Source organism: Alligator sinensis, unplaced genomic scaffold, assembly GCF_000455745.1.
Source record: "Alligator sinensis unplaced genomic scaffold, ASM45574v1 scaffold521_1, whole genome shotgun sequence".
Taxonomy (NCBI): Eukaryota; Metazoa; Chordata; order Crocodylia; family Alligatoridae; genus Alligator; species Alligator sinensis.
In genome coordinates, this window is record NW_005842374.1 from 78,650 (window position 1) to 92,013 (window position 13,364).

The 13,364-nt window shown below is 40.0% G+C and overlaps 1 protein-coding gene across 7 annotated transcripts in view; it reads left to right on the forward strand.

Annotated features, from left to right (window-relative positions):
- The window catches only part of ATP7A (ATPase copper transporting alpha), a 57,528-nt gene extending 44,833 nt beyond the window's left edge, over positions 1–12,695 (forward strand). For 5 of the 7 annotated variants that reach the window (XM_025210829.1, XM_025210825.1, XM_025210828.1 and 2 more), the window contains 13 exons: positions 657–748; positions 1,120–1,247; positions 1,426–1,580; positions 1,840–1,974; positions 3,548–3,742; positions 3,962–4,144; positions 4,507–4,720; positions 5,453–5,599; positions 5,928–6,070; positions 6,491–6,694; positions 7,388–7,505; positions 8,023–8,125; positions 9,067–12,695. In XM_025210829.1, coding sequence (XP_025066614.1) covers positions 657–748; positions 1,120–1,247; positions 1,426–1,580; positions 1,840–1,974; positions 3,548–3,742; positions 3,962–4,144; positions 4,507–4,720; positions 5,453–5,599; positions 5,928–6,070; positions 6,491–6,694; positions 7,388–7,505; positions 8,023–8,125; positions 9,067–9,343 — 2,094 coding nt within the window. In that variant the 3' untranslated portion in view covers positions 9,344–12,695. Of the gene's footprint in view, positions 1–656; positions 749–1,119; positions 1,248–1,425; positions 1,581–1,839; positions 1,975–3,547; positions 3,743–3,961; positions 4,145–4,506; positions 4,721–5,452; positions 5,600–5,927; positions 6,071–6,490; positions 6,695–7,370; positions 7,506–8,022; positions 8,126–9,066 lie in introns of those variants that run through there. The other 2 variants (XR_003095412.1, XM_025210827.1) reach the window with 2 other exon arrangements.
- The last annotated feature ends 669 nt before the right edge of the window (positions 12,696–13,364 follow it).

Here is a 13,364-nt window from a genome sequence, read left to right on the forward strand (position 1 = left end):
TTGCACAGCCAGTGGAGCCACAAGCGAACCCAGAGCCATCTGGCTGTGCCTGCCTCTCCCTGGCCGATCTGAATCACTGAATCTCTCCAAATCAGCACCAAATCTTCTGAAGCCGATTCAGTTGAATCAATTCAGGACAGTGATCCAAATCTCCGAATTGAGTCACTGTCCTCCGAGTCGACCGAATCAGAATCAAATACTTCCCTATTTGCACAGGCCTAACAAAAATGACTGCAAAGTATTTGAGACAGGTTATGCTGAAAAACATAGAAAGATGAACCTTGTAGCTGTGTACAGAAGTATTTAGCAAGTAAAACTGTGTCTTGTCAACAAACAGAACCAAGACTGAGCATTGTATTACTAGAAATCTTTACATTGTGCACTGTCACATCCAGTAGTTGCAACACACACTCCAGATATAGTTTCAGAATGTACATTTTTAAAATAATATTTTGATCCCATTTATTTAATTTTGTAGCAAACAGATGTTCAACAGTTTTAAAAATTCTTTACAGATATATCAAACATGCCTATTCTAATTTGTTTCCAATAAAAGTTTGTTTCTAAAAGCTAATTACATCATGTGCATTTGCCATTAAGCCTGTGATTATTGTTTTTAAACATGGGTTGAGAAATACATCAATTCATATTTTTAGGGTAAAACATCAGAAGCCCTTGCAAAACTTATCTCATTACAAGCTACAGAAGCAACTGTTGTTACCTTGAGCCCAGACAACGTTCTCTTAAGGTATTTTGCCTTCTTTATTTGCCTTGAAGTTTCATCATACTGCATAAATGCAAAACAGGTAGCTTGTTCAGCTATAGTTTGCCAACTGTAATATTACAACACAGTAAAATCAATACCATTTTAATTCGCTATATTGGAACCTTACTAAGGTAAACTGATGTGGGAGAAAATAAGTGGGTTTTCTGAATTGAAAGTGCATACAAATTTTAATAAACTAGGGTCACTGTGTCACAACACATCCTCAGTTCATCACATTTGGCATGGACAGCAGTGTGGATAGAAGTTTAGCTGTATACAATCCTGAGAATTTTTTTTTGTTTGGATAACTTAAGTTAACAGTGGTTTACTAAATGTCCTGTACTCCATCCTAGTGAAGATCAAGTTGATGTTGAACTGGTTCAGCGAGGAGACATTGTAAAAGTGGTTCCAGGAGGCAAATTCCCAGTGGATGGCCATGTTATTGAAGGACACTCCATGGTAGATGAGTCCCTCATCACAGGTACGTTTTCACTTTTTTGATGTTTCAAAATGTTTCTTTCTTTCAAACACATATAAACCAGGAAGCTGAAGTTCACTGATTTGTTTATGTTTGTAACTACATATTAGGAGTAGGTAGCAGTACAAAAAATATAGTCTGAGAGTTGCCACCCTAAAATCTATTGTTGGCTTTTACATAGGTGAAGCAATGCCTGTGGCCAAAAGACCCGGCAATACAGTTATAGCAGGGTCTATTAATCAGAATGGGTCACTGCTGATCCGTGCAACCCATGTTGGAGCTGATACAGCTCTTTCCCAGATTGTCAAACTCGTCGAGGAGGCGCAGACCTCAAAGGTATCATGATCTTATTTACACATCAATTTAGCAAATCAAGCATGTGTTTAAATTGTGTTTCAATCAGTCTGTGTATTGGCGTGAGTTACTCCAGGCCCTCAATGTTCTGAGTCTCTTAGTCTTGGAGTAGGAATATCTAGTTTTCTTATAAGCAGGTACTGAACGCATGAACCCTCTGATTTATATTAGTGCCTTGACACACAGGAGGAGGAGGAGTGACACATTGCCAGAACTGACGGTTGTGCTTTCTTCTCTGTAGGCGCCAATCCAGCAGTTTGCAGACAAACTTAGTGGCTATTTTGTGCCTTTTATTGTGGCTGTCTCTGTGGTGACCCTTTTTGCTTGGATTGTCATTGGATTTGTTGATTTTGAAATAGTGGAAAAATATTTTCTTGTAAGTAACTCTGATCATTTTCTAAAATGTTTGTAACATGATGAGAGAAATAGAAGTCTGTTTGACTGCAGCAGCCTTTTCCTTGCTGTTGGTTAGTATACAGCAATGCAAAACCTGCTTAAGGGAAAACTGCAGTGTTTAGTCTTGGCATATAGTAGTAGCATAACTAGGGGGTGATGAGTGGGGCACCAGCCCCAGGTGCTGACTTACAGGAGGCAGCAGTATGACCCCCTTCCCCAGGAGTCTATCACAGCAAGGACAGCCCTGCAGCACCTGGCCATGGGAACCAAGCAGCCACGGCCCAGTAGTGTCTGGCAGAAAGGGGAGTGGAATGACATTTCCCTCTTTCCCCCGGGAAAGCTTTTCCATGAGAGGCATAGCCTGTGCCTGGGGGGATGAGCAGAGCAAATGGGGCTCTCAGGGAGCCCATGCTGCTGTCTGTCCCCCAGCAGCCATAGCCCAACTCTGTATTGCTACATCTGTAGCTGCACCTGTGGCAGGTGGCCCCGGAGGGGGGAAACGCGGGGAGGCCCCTGCCACTGGAGTGAGAAGAGCTGGGAAGGTACGACTCCTCTCCCCATCCCCAAGCAACCCTTCCCTCCCGTGCCACACATGCTGGTCATTATAAATCCTCCCCACCCCTGTGTCTGCCCTGGATGCTGAATGAACTTGCTATGGCTCTGGTACACCACAGTTAATTCACTCTTTTTACAGAACATTTAAAACGGTCAAGGCAATTACCAGTTTTTGTTGATCTTATCAGCCCATACAGCTATTTTTGGGTATGGGCTGCCATCTTATGACATTTCTTACCAATGGTTCTCTGCAAGTGTCAACTTCAGAACTAAAAATAAAGGAACATCTTTTTAAAGAACTTAATAATTAGCAAAAATAATTTTTAAAAAATACATTTTATTTGGTTTAACAAGTTAATTAAAATTAATCTTCTAAAGAAAGAGCTACCCAAAAAACTTACTGAACCCTTGAACCGTCTCCATTGCCTGTGCTACCCATGAGAAAGATGATTCTTTAAGTCCTAGGGCTTAATTCTGAATTAGATTTTGCTGGCACTGCTCTGTGCAAAGCCTTGTCTAAAGTCAATACAGTTCATAAATTTGTGAATCCCAGTAGAGAATCAGCATCCAAATTTGCATCAGGAGAGTGTTTAGGTGGCAGTTTAGTAGCTGATTGCTGTTTTGGGTAACTGACAATATGCTGTTTATAGGCTATCAGTCATGATATCCTTTATATTATTGTATATATAACAATAAAGAATATCTTTTATTATGCTTAAGGGATTACCATGGCTAGTACTGTCTAATTTAATTAAAGAAATAAATCAAGACAGAAGTGCTATGGTTAAGAGAGAGAGACCAGGCAATGGCATATGCACTGTGGGGAAAAAAAATTAAGGTTATATGGGCAATCTTGAATTTGGCACTTCCCAACTTTGGAGAAATTTATTTTCCATGTTAACATGAGTCTGTGTGTGTAATTACAAATGTGAACATTGTAAAGCATATATCCCACCCCATTGTATCCCCTTGCTAAACATGAATTTCTTTGTCATTAGGGTTACAATAAGAGCATTTCCCAAACTGAAGTGATAATCCGCTTTGCTTTCCAAGCCTCCATCACAGTCCTGTGTATTGCTTGCCCTTGCTCACTGGGCTTAGCTACCCCAACAGCGGTGATGGTGGGTACTGGAGTAGGAGCGCAGAATGGCATATTGATCAAAGGTGGGGAGCCACTAGAGATGGCACATAAGGTAAGAACATGCTGGGTTTTTTTCCATGGCTGTAACTTAGTGGGATTCTAAATGCTGGGTTCTGTACTTGAATAATGCACAGAGTTCTACCAGATCACAACAGAGTTACAAGCTTGTGAATCCTTGTAAAGTGAAGTAAAGTAACTTGGCCAAGGATCATCTGAGTGCGCCTTGCAATAAGGTCTTTATGCAATAATGCAGTCTTGTGTTTTGCTGCAGGTTAAGGTAGTGGTGTTTGATAAAACAGGGACCATTACACATGGAGCACCTCAAGTGATGCAGGTGAAGATTCTCGTGGAGAGTAACCGGATGCCACACAATAGGATTTTGGCAATAGTGGGCACTGCAGAGAGTAACAGTGAACATCCCCTTGGAGTAGCGATAACAAAACACTGCAAGAAGGTATAGTACCAAGATCCTTTCACAGGGGCAGCATGTGTTGCAGTGAGAGAGAACCTCTCTTGCAGCACTTCCTTTAAAACATCTGTGAATAATCCTCAACGGTCTAGAAAGCAATTTGCTTATTGAAGGGACCTTTCATTTGGAGAGTTCAGCGAACAGAAAAATGCAAAGCCACATGGATTGTGATACCATGTCACCTGCTTTAGAACCACACACTTTAACTTGTCTTTTGATGATGGCATATTCTTGGCTTATGATCTAGATTTGGGGTTAGGTGCATTTTGCTAGAAGGCAGGTTTTATAAATGTAACTGAGATCTGCGCGGAATCAGAAAATGCTTGATTTATCTCCTTTTCCTGTAGGAACTGGACTCAGAAACCCTTGGGACATGCACAGATTTCCAGGTAATTCCAGGCTGTGGCATTAGCTGTAAAGTCACCAGTATTGAGGCATTGCTGTACAGGAGGAATCAAAGGATTGAAGGAAACAACATTAGAAATGCAACACTGGTGAAAATTGATGAGGACACTGAGGAATCAATGCAACCAGCCTTGATTATTGATGCCCAGCTACCTGGTAAGCTGATGTAGCCTTATAAAATAATAGTCATCTCAGGAAGGAGGATTCCTTTTTTTGTGCTTTGTTTAGACTCCTTAGGGAAGAGGCTGCTATAGGCCATTAACTTTTCAGCCTGGAGAACTGAGATTGCATCCTCCTGGAGCAGTGCTTTAAATTAATACAGTTCTGCACATTATTCATCTGTAAAATGGGGATATTGATGCAGGTGTGTGCCTGAGGGACATTGAAATGAAAGGAGTTATATTCAATTGAGGCACACGTAATTAAAGTTATTTGCCAACAGTACTTGGCAACAGAGCTGGCTCTTAGTGCTCTTCTCTGTTTTTCCGCTGTTTTTCTTCCCAAGGGATTGCTACTCAGAATCTTCATGTCATTTACACAGCTGACCAATCTGTACCCACAGGGGCTCATGATCACAGCTCTTGGATGTACAATAGCACCCTGAGAGGAAGCTGACTCAATGCTTTCCATGTATGGTAGTGTGTATGGTGGAGACTTCCAGCTAAAACGTTAACAGTCTGTCATTACAGAGGACCTAATTCTTGTCTGTATCAAGAACAAAGAAGTGAAAAGTTTGGGAGGTGGGAAGGAGAAACTCTTTGTAAGCATTATTTGGATTGTGGATATTGGTCCTCCCAGCCAGTCTAAGTACCCTGTGAATCCTCATGTAGATTAACAGGGGGCTGCCTAGTATTCAGATAATGATAGGACTGCATTTTCTTCCTTCAGCTACTTTGAATTCTCAGAAGTACTCTGTTCTTATTGGAAACCGGGAGTGGATGAATAGAAATGGCATCCTCCTTCAAAGCGATGTTGATAATGCCATGATTGAACATGAACAAAGGGGTCGCACTGCTGTCCTAGTGGCTGTTGATGGTAAGATTGTGGCCATTTTCCCTCATTCTTTGACTTGTGACCATTAAATAGAAAGTGATGAGAGAGACAGATGGCTGTGACACAGTAGACTGTGATAGAAGTGATGGGGTCACAACTCAGTCTCTACCTTTACACTTCTTGTAATATTTTGAAATGTAGAGTTTCTCCCAGCCCTTCTCAGTGGCCTGGGTTTTTGGCTACTGTGCAACACTTTTAAGGTGAAGGAGAAGAGGGAATATCATCAACTCTGAGGAATGGGTCTCTGCCTCCTAAAGGTGAAGAAAACTTCAACAGGAACATACTTATTATCATACATTCTCTCTATTAGGAGTGCTCTGTGGCTTGATAGCAATTGCTGATACAGTGAAACCTGAGGCTGAATTGGCAGTCTACACTTTGAAGACTATGGGCTTAGAAGTTGTTCTAATGACTGGAGACAACAGCAAAACAGCCAGATCTATTGCTGCTCAGGTAAATTGTTTGAATATTCCTACATTGCTTATAGACTTTTGCTCCCAGTGAATCCTGTTGAACTTTACCCTAGGGGGAGAGGAACCTCACATCCTGTTCTGGGGATATTTTCATAAACTTTTCTTTAACTTCAGTTTTATTTCTACTGTTAAGATAACTGGTTTCTCCCAACCAATCAGTCAGTTATTACTTTTCTTGCTAAATCAAATCTCAAAGTTGAGCTCTTCCTCATGCTACTTCCAGCCCTGGAAAAATAACACAGTAAGACAGGGAAAAGAGTGTGTTTGGTTTGCAGCTTAACAGCTACAATGCAATTGGAGTTTCTGTTGTTAATCCAGGTGGATACCTGTAGTTAGTGGCAGCATTCAAAACATGTAAACTCAGACAGAAGCTGAGGTTTTGTCCTCTCTCTTCCCTTAGGTTGGCATCACCAAAGTGTTTGCTGAGGTTCTTCCTTCCCACAAAGTAGCCAAAGTGAAACAGTTACAAGATGAAGGGAAGCGGGTAGCGATGGTGGGAGATGGGATCAATGATTCCCCTGCTCTTGCCATGGCTAATGTTGGAATTGCTATTGGCACAGGCACTGATGTTGCCATTGAGGCTGCAGATGTGGTTCTAATTAGGGTAAGTAACTAAACTAAGGTTGTTTCACTAATGCAAAATGAGTTGGGGCATTCAGTGAAGGGACAGACATGAGCTCAGTCCCTCTCATCCCCACTGGCCTGCACTGGGTCTGCTGCTCATGTGTTGTTGTTCGTTTCTTCAGACCCCTAGAATTGGGGCAAGATGGAAACAGGCTCTCTCTGATTCCTAAGCAGTGATGAGTCTCGCTGGCTTCCCCCAGCTTCCTTTTTTATTGTGGCAACAGGGCCAAGCGTGAGGGTGGGTAAAGGAGAGGGGGCCTTTGGGAAGGAAATGGAATGTATTGAAATAAAGTTGAATTGCCTTGGGCATTGTAGTAACTCAGACATATCCACTGCTTATTCCCATATGCCATGCTTCATCCAAGAGTGCAACTTTTTTCCTAAATTCGTTTGATAGATACAAGCATCCCTCTCTCACCACACTGACACACTATAAGGATTATTTGAATTGTTGTAGTGCCAAGAGCTTCCAGTCAAAATTGGAGCCTATTGTGCCAGGTGCAGTACAAGCATAAACCTGTGGGAAAGGCTTAATCTAAAAAACACCAAGTGTACTTTTGTGTCAGAAATGCCAGGGTTTAGTATTTAGCTTTAAAAAACAGGTGAATGATGAAATCACATTTGTACCTTTTTTATTTTTCTTTGACTTCTGTAAGTATTTACTGATTTGCAGGATGACTTGATGGATGTAGTGGCAAGCATAGATTTATCAAGGAAGACTGTCAAAAGGATCCGGATCAACTTTGTCTTTGCCCTGATTTATAACCTTATTGGAGTTCCTGTAGCTGCTGGTATGTAAATGTTTCATTGTGGTACTGGCCTGGGGCTTTGCTAGTATGTGAAATGGTATTGGCTTTTTTTGAGTGATTATCAGAATAAGGTTCTAGAGTTCAGAGAAATTGTGGCAGGGTAGCACAGTCATCTCCCATAGTTAGGTTCTGTATATCAACAACATTATATTAAATATAATCCAGGGTTTGGGGCCTATGAAGGAAACACTTCAGCTGTGGAGGCAAGAGGGTAAGTTTTTAGATATACTTTAGAATAGGTTATCTAACACAACTGGAATATTCTAGTCTAGCTACAGCACAGCTACTTGTTCTGAACAGTTTTTTAATTATTTCATTCTGTGAATCGCATTAAATAATTGAGTTCACTGGCAAGTTAAAATGAACTAAAAGTTCAAGTAGAGACATCCCTCGTGATGCTTGCTGTATTTTTATGTAGCGTCTTAGAAGTACTCTGAGGAATGTTCTGTTCATGTAGCAGTGCTTGTTTGTAAACAGTGGTGGGCGATTTCTTCCCTAGGTGTCTTCCTGCCAATTGGTTTGGTTCTGCAGCCATGGATGGGCTCTGCAGCTATGGCCGCCTCTTCTGTTTCCGTTGTACTTTCTTCTCTGATGCTAAAGCTGTAAGTATAAGCAGTTCTGTAGTTCATGGTGTAAGATGATCTTTAGGCACAGGTCTTATATCTTATAGAGGCCATTGGGCCTAGGAAACTGAGCACAGGGCTAGGAGGCAGAGTTCCAAGATCTAATCTCAGCTCTGAATTGTCATTCAGGTGCCTACCAGGAGCTGGCTTCAGGGCTGTCACCTTGTTCAAAGCTCTCCCCTCTTGGCTTCTTTTCTGTCCATTTTATTTGAATGGAGTAGCAAATTGGTTTAAAGCACCTTAAAAAGATGACTGAATGGCAGTCTGAGTACACCTGATGAGAACTCTGAAATTGAGAAGTGATTTTTGTATCTAAAAATCACTATGCACATAGCACACAAAAATTCTTGACCCTGGAAATCTGATAGAAGCTTTGCCAGATCATGCTGACCATTTCCAAACTGCTGTGGTTATAGAGCAAGGATGTTGTAAACACTGGAATATAAATTATTGCAATAAACAGTGTTACATGTTATTGTTTGTTCCATTTCTTACTCCTCAGGCAGCTGTAATAGAAAGCTGGAGCAAGTAAAGGTCCATGCCACACTACAGATGTCAGTGGCTCCCGGGTAAAAAAAGTGGTAGCTTGTTAAGTAGAGAGACACTGGGGCCATGCCTCTTCCAGTTGCAAACTCAGTAGGTGCATTCTGTCTGGATGTGCCTGGGGCATTCACCACCAGTCAATCAGGGAGACTTATAGAGTGGTACAAGTCTGCTTTGCTTTGCTTTTCACTTTAAAAAAGGAATTAAGCACTCATTTGACATGAATATCATCCAAAAGATAAACAATTACAAGCTTTTGTGCAATAAGCGTCACTGTGTATTAATGCTTCTAATTCATACACATGTATATGCAGTACAGTTTCCACCCTTCTTGCAGTTACTTCAAACTAATAGGAATTGCATTTTTTTCTCTTTAGTTACAAGAAACCAAGTTCTGAGAAATATGAACTCCGTGCCCGTGGCCAAATGAAACACAAGAGTCCTTCAGAAATTAGCGTTCATATTGGAATTAATGAAACAGGGAAAGATTCTCCTAAACTAACTCTAATGGATCGGATCATCAATTACAGCAGAGCCTCGATAAATTCCCTTTTCTCCGATAAGCGATCACTCAACAGCATAGTTCTCAGCGAGCCAGATAAGCACTCACTCTTAGTGGGGGACCTCAGAGAGGAAGACGACACAGCGTTATGAAAAATTCTGAAAGAGACATGGCTGGCCAGAACACTTTATAAGCACTGACATGTTCTGGAGGTCTGACTTGTTTTCATTTTATGGGTTTAATTGCTCATTTATATGGGAAAGAAAATATTTTTATGCTTCAAACTGAAAAACTGCTCTGTTTTATTTGCAGTGACCTTCCAGTATTTTTTTTTAACCCAGTCACAGCAAAAAGAAAAGGAGCGGTAGCTACTAAAGCCTCCCAGCAAAGCTGGGTAACAGTCCTATGAAGCTATTTGTGTCATATTATTTTTGACAAGATACCAAAATAAACCCTCCAGGGAGAGCAGAAATAGGCTGGGAAATAAATAATGGGCAACTATGGGCAGTTTTTTTATGCCTAGCTTAGTTAAAGTGTGCATCACAAGGATCTTAAATGTGAAAGTTGTTTGCAAGCGGATGTGCCTTATTGCATAACTTTCAGGATTTTTCATATTTTTATACCCCTGCTTTGTACAAAAATGGTTCCTCAAACATTTTACCTTTTATGTTATTTAATATTCCCCCCTCCAGCATTCAAAGCATCTCATCCCCTTTGATCTGGATTTCTTATCATACATAGAAAGATTAAGGGGCCTTCCTACTATTTGTTCCCTGTTTATCTTCTTTCTTTTTTCCAAGTACTCATGTCCCAATACACTCCTGCTACTGAGAAGGCACTCTAAAAGTACACACCCTGGGCAGATCTGTCGTTTCACTCCTGCTCTTTGCTAGCTCCAAAAATGCATCATCTGAGATCTTTCTGAGCATCTAACATGCTATGCTACTAGGTGAATTATTGGGCTGTCTAAGAAGCCTGTATATTCGTTTCAAGTAGGTGGTGTTTAGTTAGCGGAACTATTTCTTTCCTTTAAATAAACTCAGCTGATTCATATAGATGCTACACATATAGATGTTACACTGCTCTTATCTTTTTACCATTCACTCCTTGCAGTTGGCTATGAATACCAAAGTATTTCCTTTATTTATTGTGTACTGAGCTAGCACCAGTTACTTGTAATGCTGTCAAGTGTCCACATACCAGGGATGTTCCTGAGCTAAACCCCTGGATCCAAACTGTCTCGGTTTGGGAAGGTTAAGCTCCACCATCATTTCCTACAGAAATGAACGCTCAAAGTCTGAATATCTTTTATCATTAAATCAGAAAGATTGAAAGTACAATTGGTGTTTATCACCCAATAATCTACTTGGGATGTTTATTAATCTGTAAACCTTACACTGTAGACCGACTGCAGTGAGAGCTAACTAAAAGCAGGCTTGGTAAATAAGTCTTATCAACTGCACTATGGAATTGGAGCCATGAGGTGATTGTTTAATTTCCATTGGTGTTTTTTAGAGAATTGAGAACACCTCAAACCAGAAATAGACAATGCAGATTGCTAAACATTAGCATTCTGGTTTTGAAATTAATTTAAGACATGCATCATGCATATAAGAAGAGTTTGCTCTGTTTTAAAATAATTCATCACTGAAATATCTCTTACTTGAATATTAAGGGGAAATATCCAAATATGAAAGCAGTAAGGCTGTGTAGTGGAATACACTATCAAGAAGGCACAAGAGCAGCACATTTTTCATGTTCCAATGAGTGCAATATGTTATTTGTTATTGCTCTTGCTACATGAGGTAGAGAATTAGGTAGTAGGGAAACAACACACTTCTATAGAGTTTGTTTTCCTGAGATTGCTAACTAAAAAGATTTTTTAAAAGATTTTTAATCTAGATCATAGCTATATTTGTCCATTTTGATGACAGAAAATATTGTTATGCTGCAGTAAAACCGTTTCATTAGATGGTAGTCTTCAACAGCAAAACTATTTATGAGAAAATGAATGAATATTTGTGTAGAAACTACTACTTGTCTAGGCAATGTTTAGTGCTTCAGAATTGATAATTTGCTTCCAGATTATTCCAGTTCTCTCTGTCCTCTCCCCTCATTTTGGGAGGCTGTTCTTGGTGAGATCCAGCAGGTGGAATGGGAAGTACTTGCATTTTTTTTTCTAAAAGGAGCATTTTCACATGAGGACAGACTTTCAATTTGAAATAGAAGGTATTTCTATATGGTGGCGACAGGTAGTCTTTTCCTGCTTCATCCTGCAAGAAGGACACAGGGCCTTGGCTTGTAAGGGAATTTTGGCATTGATCTCTTTGGACCCAGGATCTGCTTTGTAATTCTGTACTAAAGCTTAAAATGGCTCCATATCAGCATTATGCTTTGGCCACAGGCAGCAGGAACAGTCATTTTTGGTTAAGCCCTGGTTTAAACTCCCATTTGATAGTTACAAAACAGACAGTTGTGAGAGCAACTCATTACTAAATGTTTTAGGTGAATGGATTTGGTTAAATCAGCTATATATGAAAGTCCCCTTCCCCACGCCCGTTCACAAGTCTCTTCAAGGGTTTCCCAGCTGTTTGCTGAATCCATTTAAACCAATATTTGATCCAGTTGCAGCACAGAAACTGTCCTAATCAAAAGTGAGGTGCCTCTTGTTTTAATCAGCTGACTGGAAATGTGTTTTGAACTTGAATGCGTACACAATGCATTGAAATATTCAGTACTGTAGATTTGGTCCAGGATATCTTGAGCCCATCTCCTTGAAAACAGAGTTGTTTGTCCAACAAATATTTCTGTCATGAGTTGTAGCCGTTTTAGAATGTTTATCTTTGGATGCCTTGTGAATAAAGTATTTTATATAATGCTTTACATTGAAAAACCAAAATGTTTTCTAGTTTGATTTTACCGTGCAGGTGAAATACCATGAAAGGTAAAATATTTCCACAAATATAAACAGAATAATTTTTTGTCAATAAACTTTATTCCTGCTTGATGACCTCGTGATATCAGGAGTTTAAATTCTAATGTGTAATCAAAGCTATTTGAATAATAGTAGTCATAGATGAATACATACGTTAAACCAGGTTTTTTATTTATTTTTATTACTTCCAGCAGTGTCACTTAGTTTCATTAGCTAAGTGTAAAACCTCTCCTTTCTTAAAATCAACACACTCAAGACCCTGAAAACCTTTGTCTGAATATTACACTGTATAAGCCAGTACACTTTTACAAATGATAATGAAATGTCTCGTAGTTATATATAACAGTTCGTACCAAAAGGAACTGACCAAATCTCAAAGGAGACAAAATCCTTCTTCTTCTCCTCCTCCTCCTCCTCTGAACAATCTTGTGCAATATTTAGTACTATTATGTGTCTCTATGAATATGTAATATCACAGTTCTGATTCTGTCACAACTGTGCCTCGAACTTTATAATTATAATGTTGTTAAAATAATGTTCATTGCCTGCTTATTAAAGTGTATTCTAGATCTCTTTTTTTCCCAATATTTCTGTGCTAAGATAGCAGCTGCTTGCTGTGTCCTGCAGTGTGTTGTGTTTCACTGTCAGCTCAAAGTGTGGTTTTTAGAAATAAATTTTCACTTGCCCATTTGAGAAGGGTCCTCTGAAGCATGTTAAAAGGCAGAGATACTGGGATGGGTATTATGAAACTGTCTTACATCAAACAGTTTTCAACTTTGCTCCAACTTTCTCAGCACATATATGACTTTCTATTTTAATAATGTGGTTTTTTTGCTGTTGGCAAAAGACTGAGACTCTGAATAGTTAGGGATCTACACTATTAGTGATTTCACATGTTTCACAGAAACTGAGAAAATGGCAATCCCCATGATTTTGGCATGGAATCACCAAAAGAAAAAAGAATGTTCTAAAAATAAAGTGCTGTCTCCTAGGGCTGTGCGCAATTTCGGCAGCCATTTCATTTCAGAGGTGTTTTGGCGCCCGAAACACTGAATCCAAAACAAAGTGGAAGGCTCTGAAACATCTCCGAAATGAAATGAAACCATCCGAAAAGTTTGGGATGTTTTGGGATGTTTCGGAGGTGGCTTGCGGGGGAACAGAAACTCAGAAGAGGGAGGAGGAAGAGGGGCAGAAGGACTGCTCTGATATTGATCTGTAGCTGGCCCGTGTCTGCGATG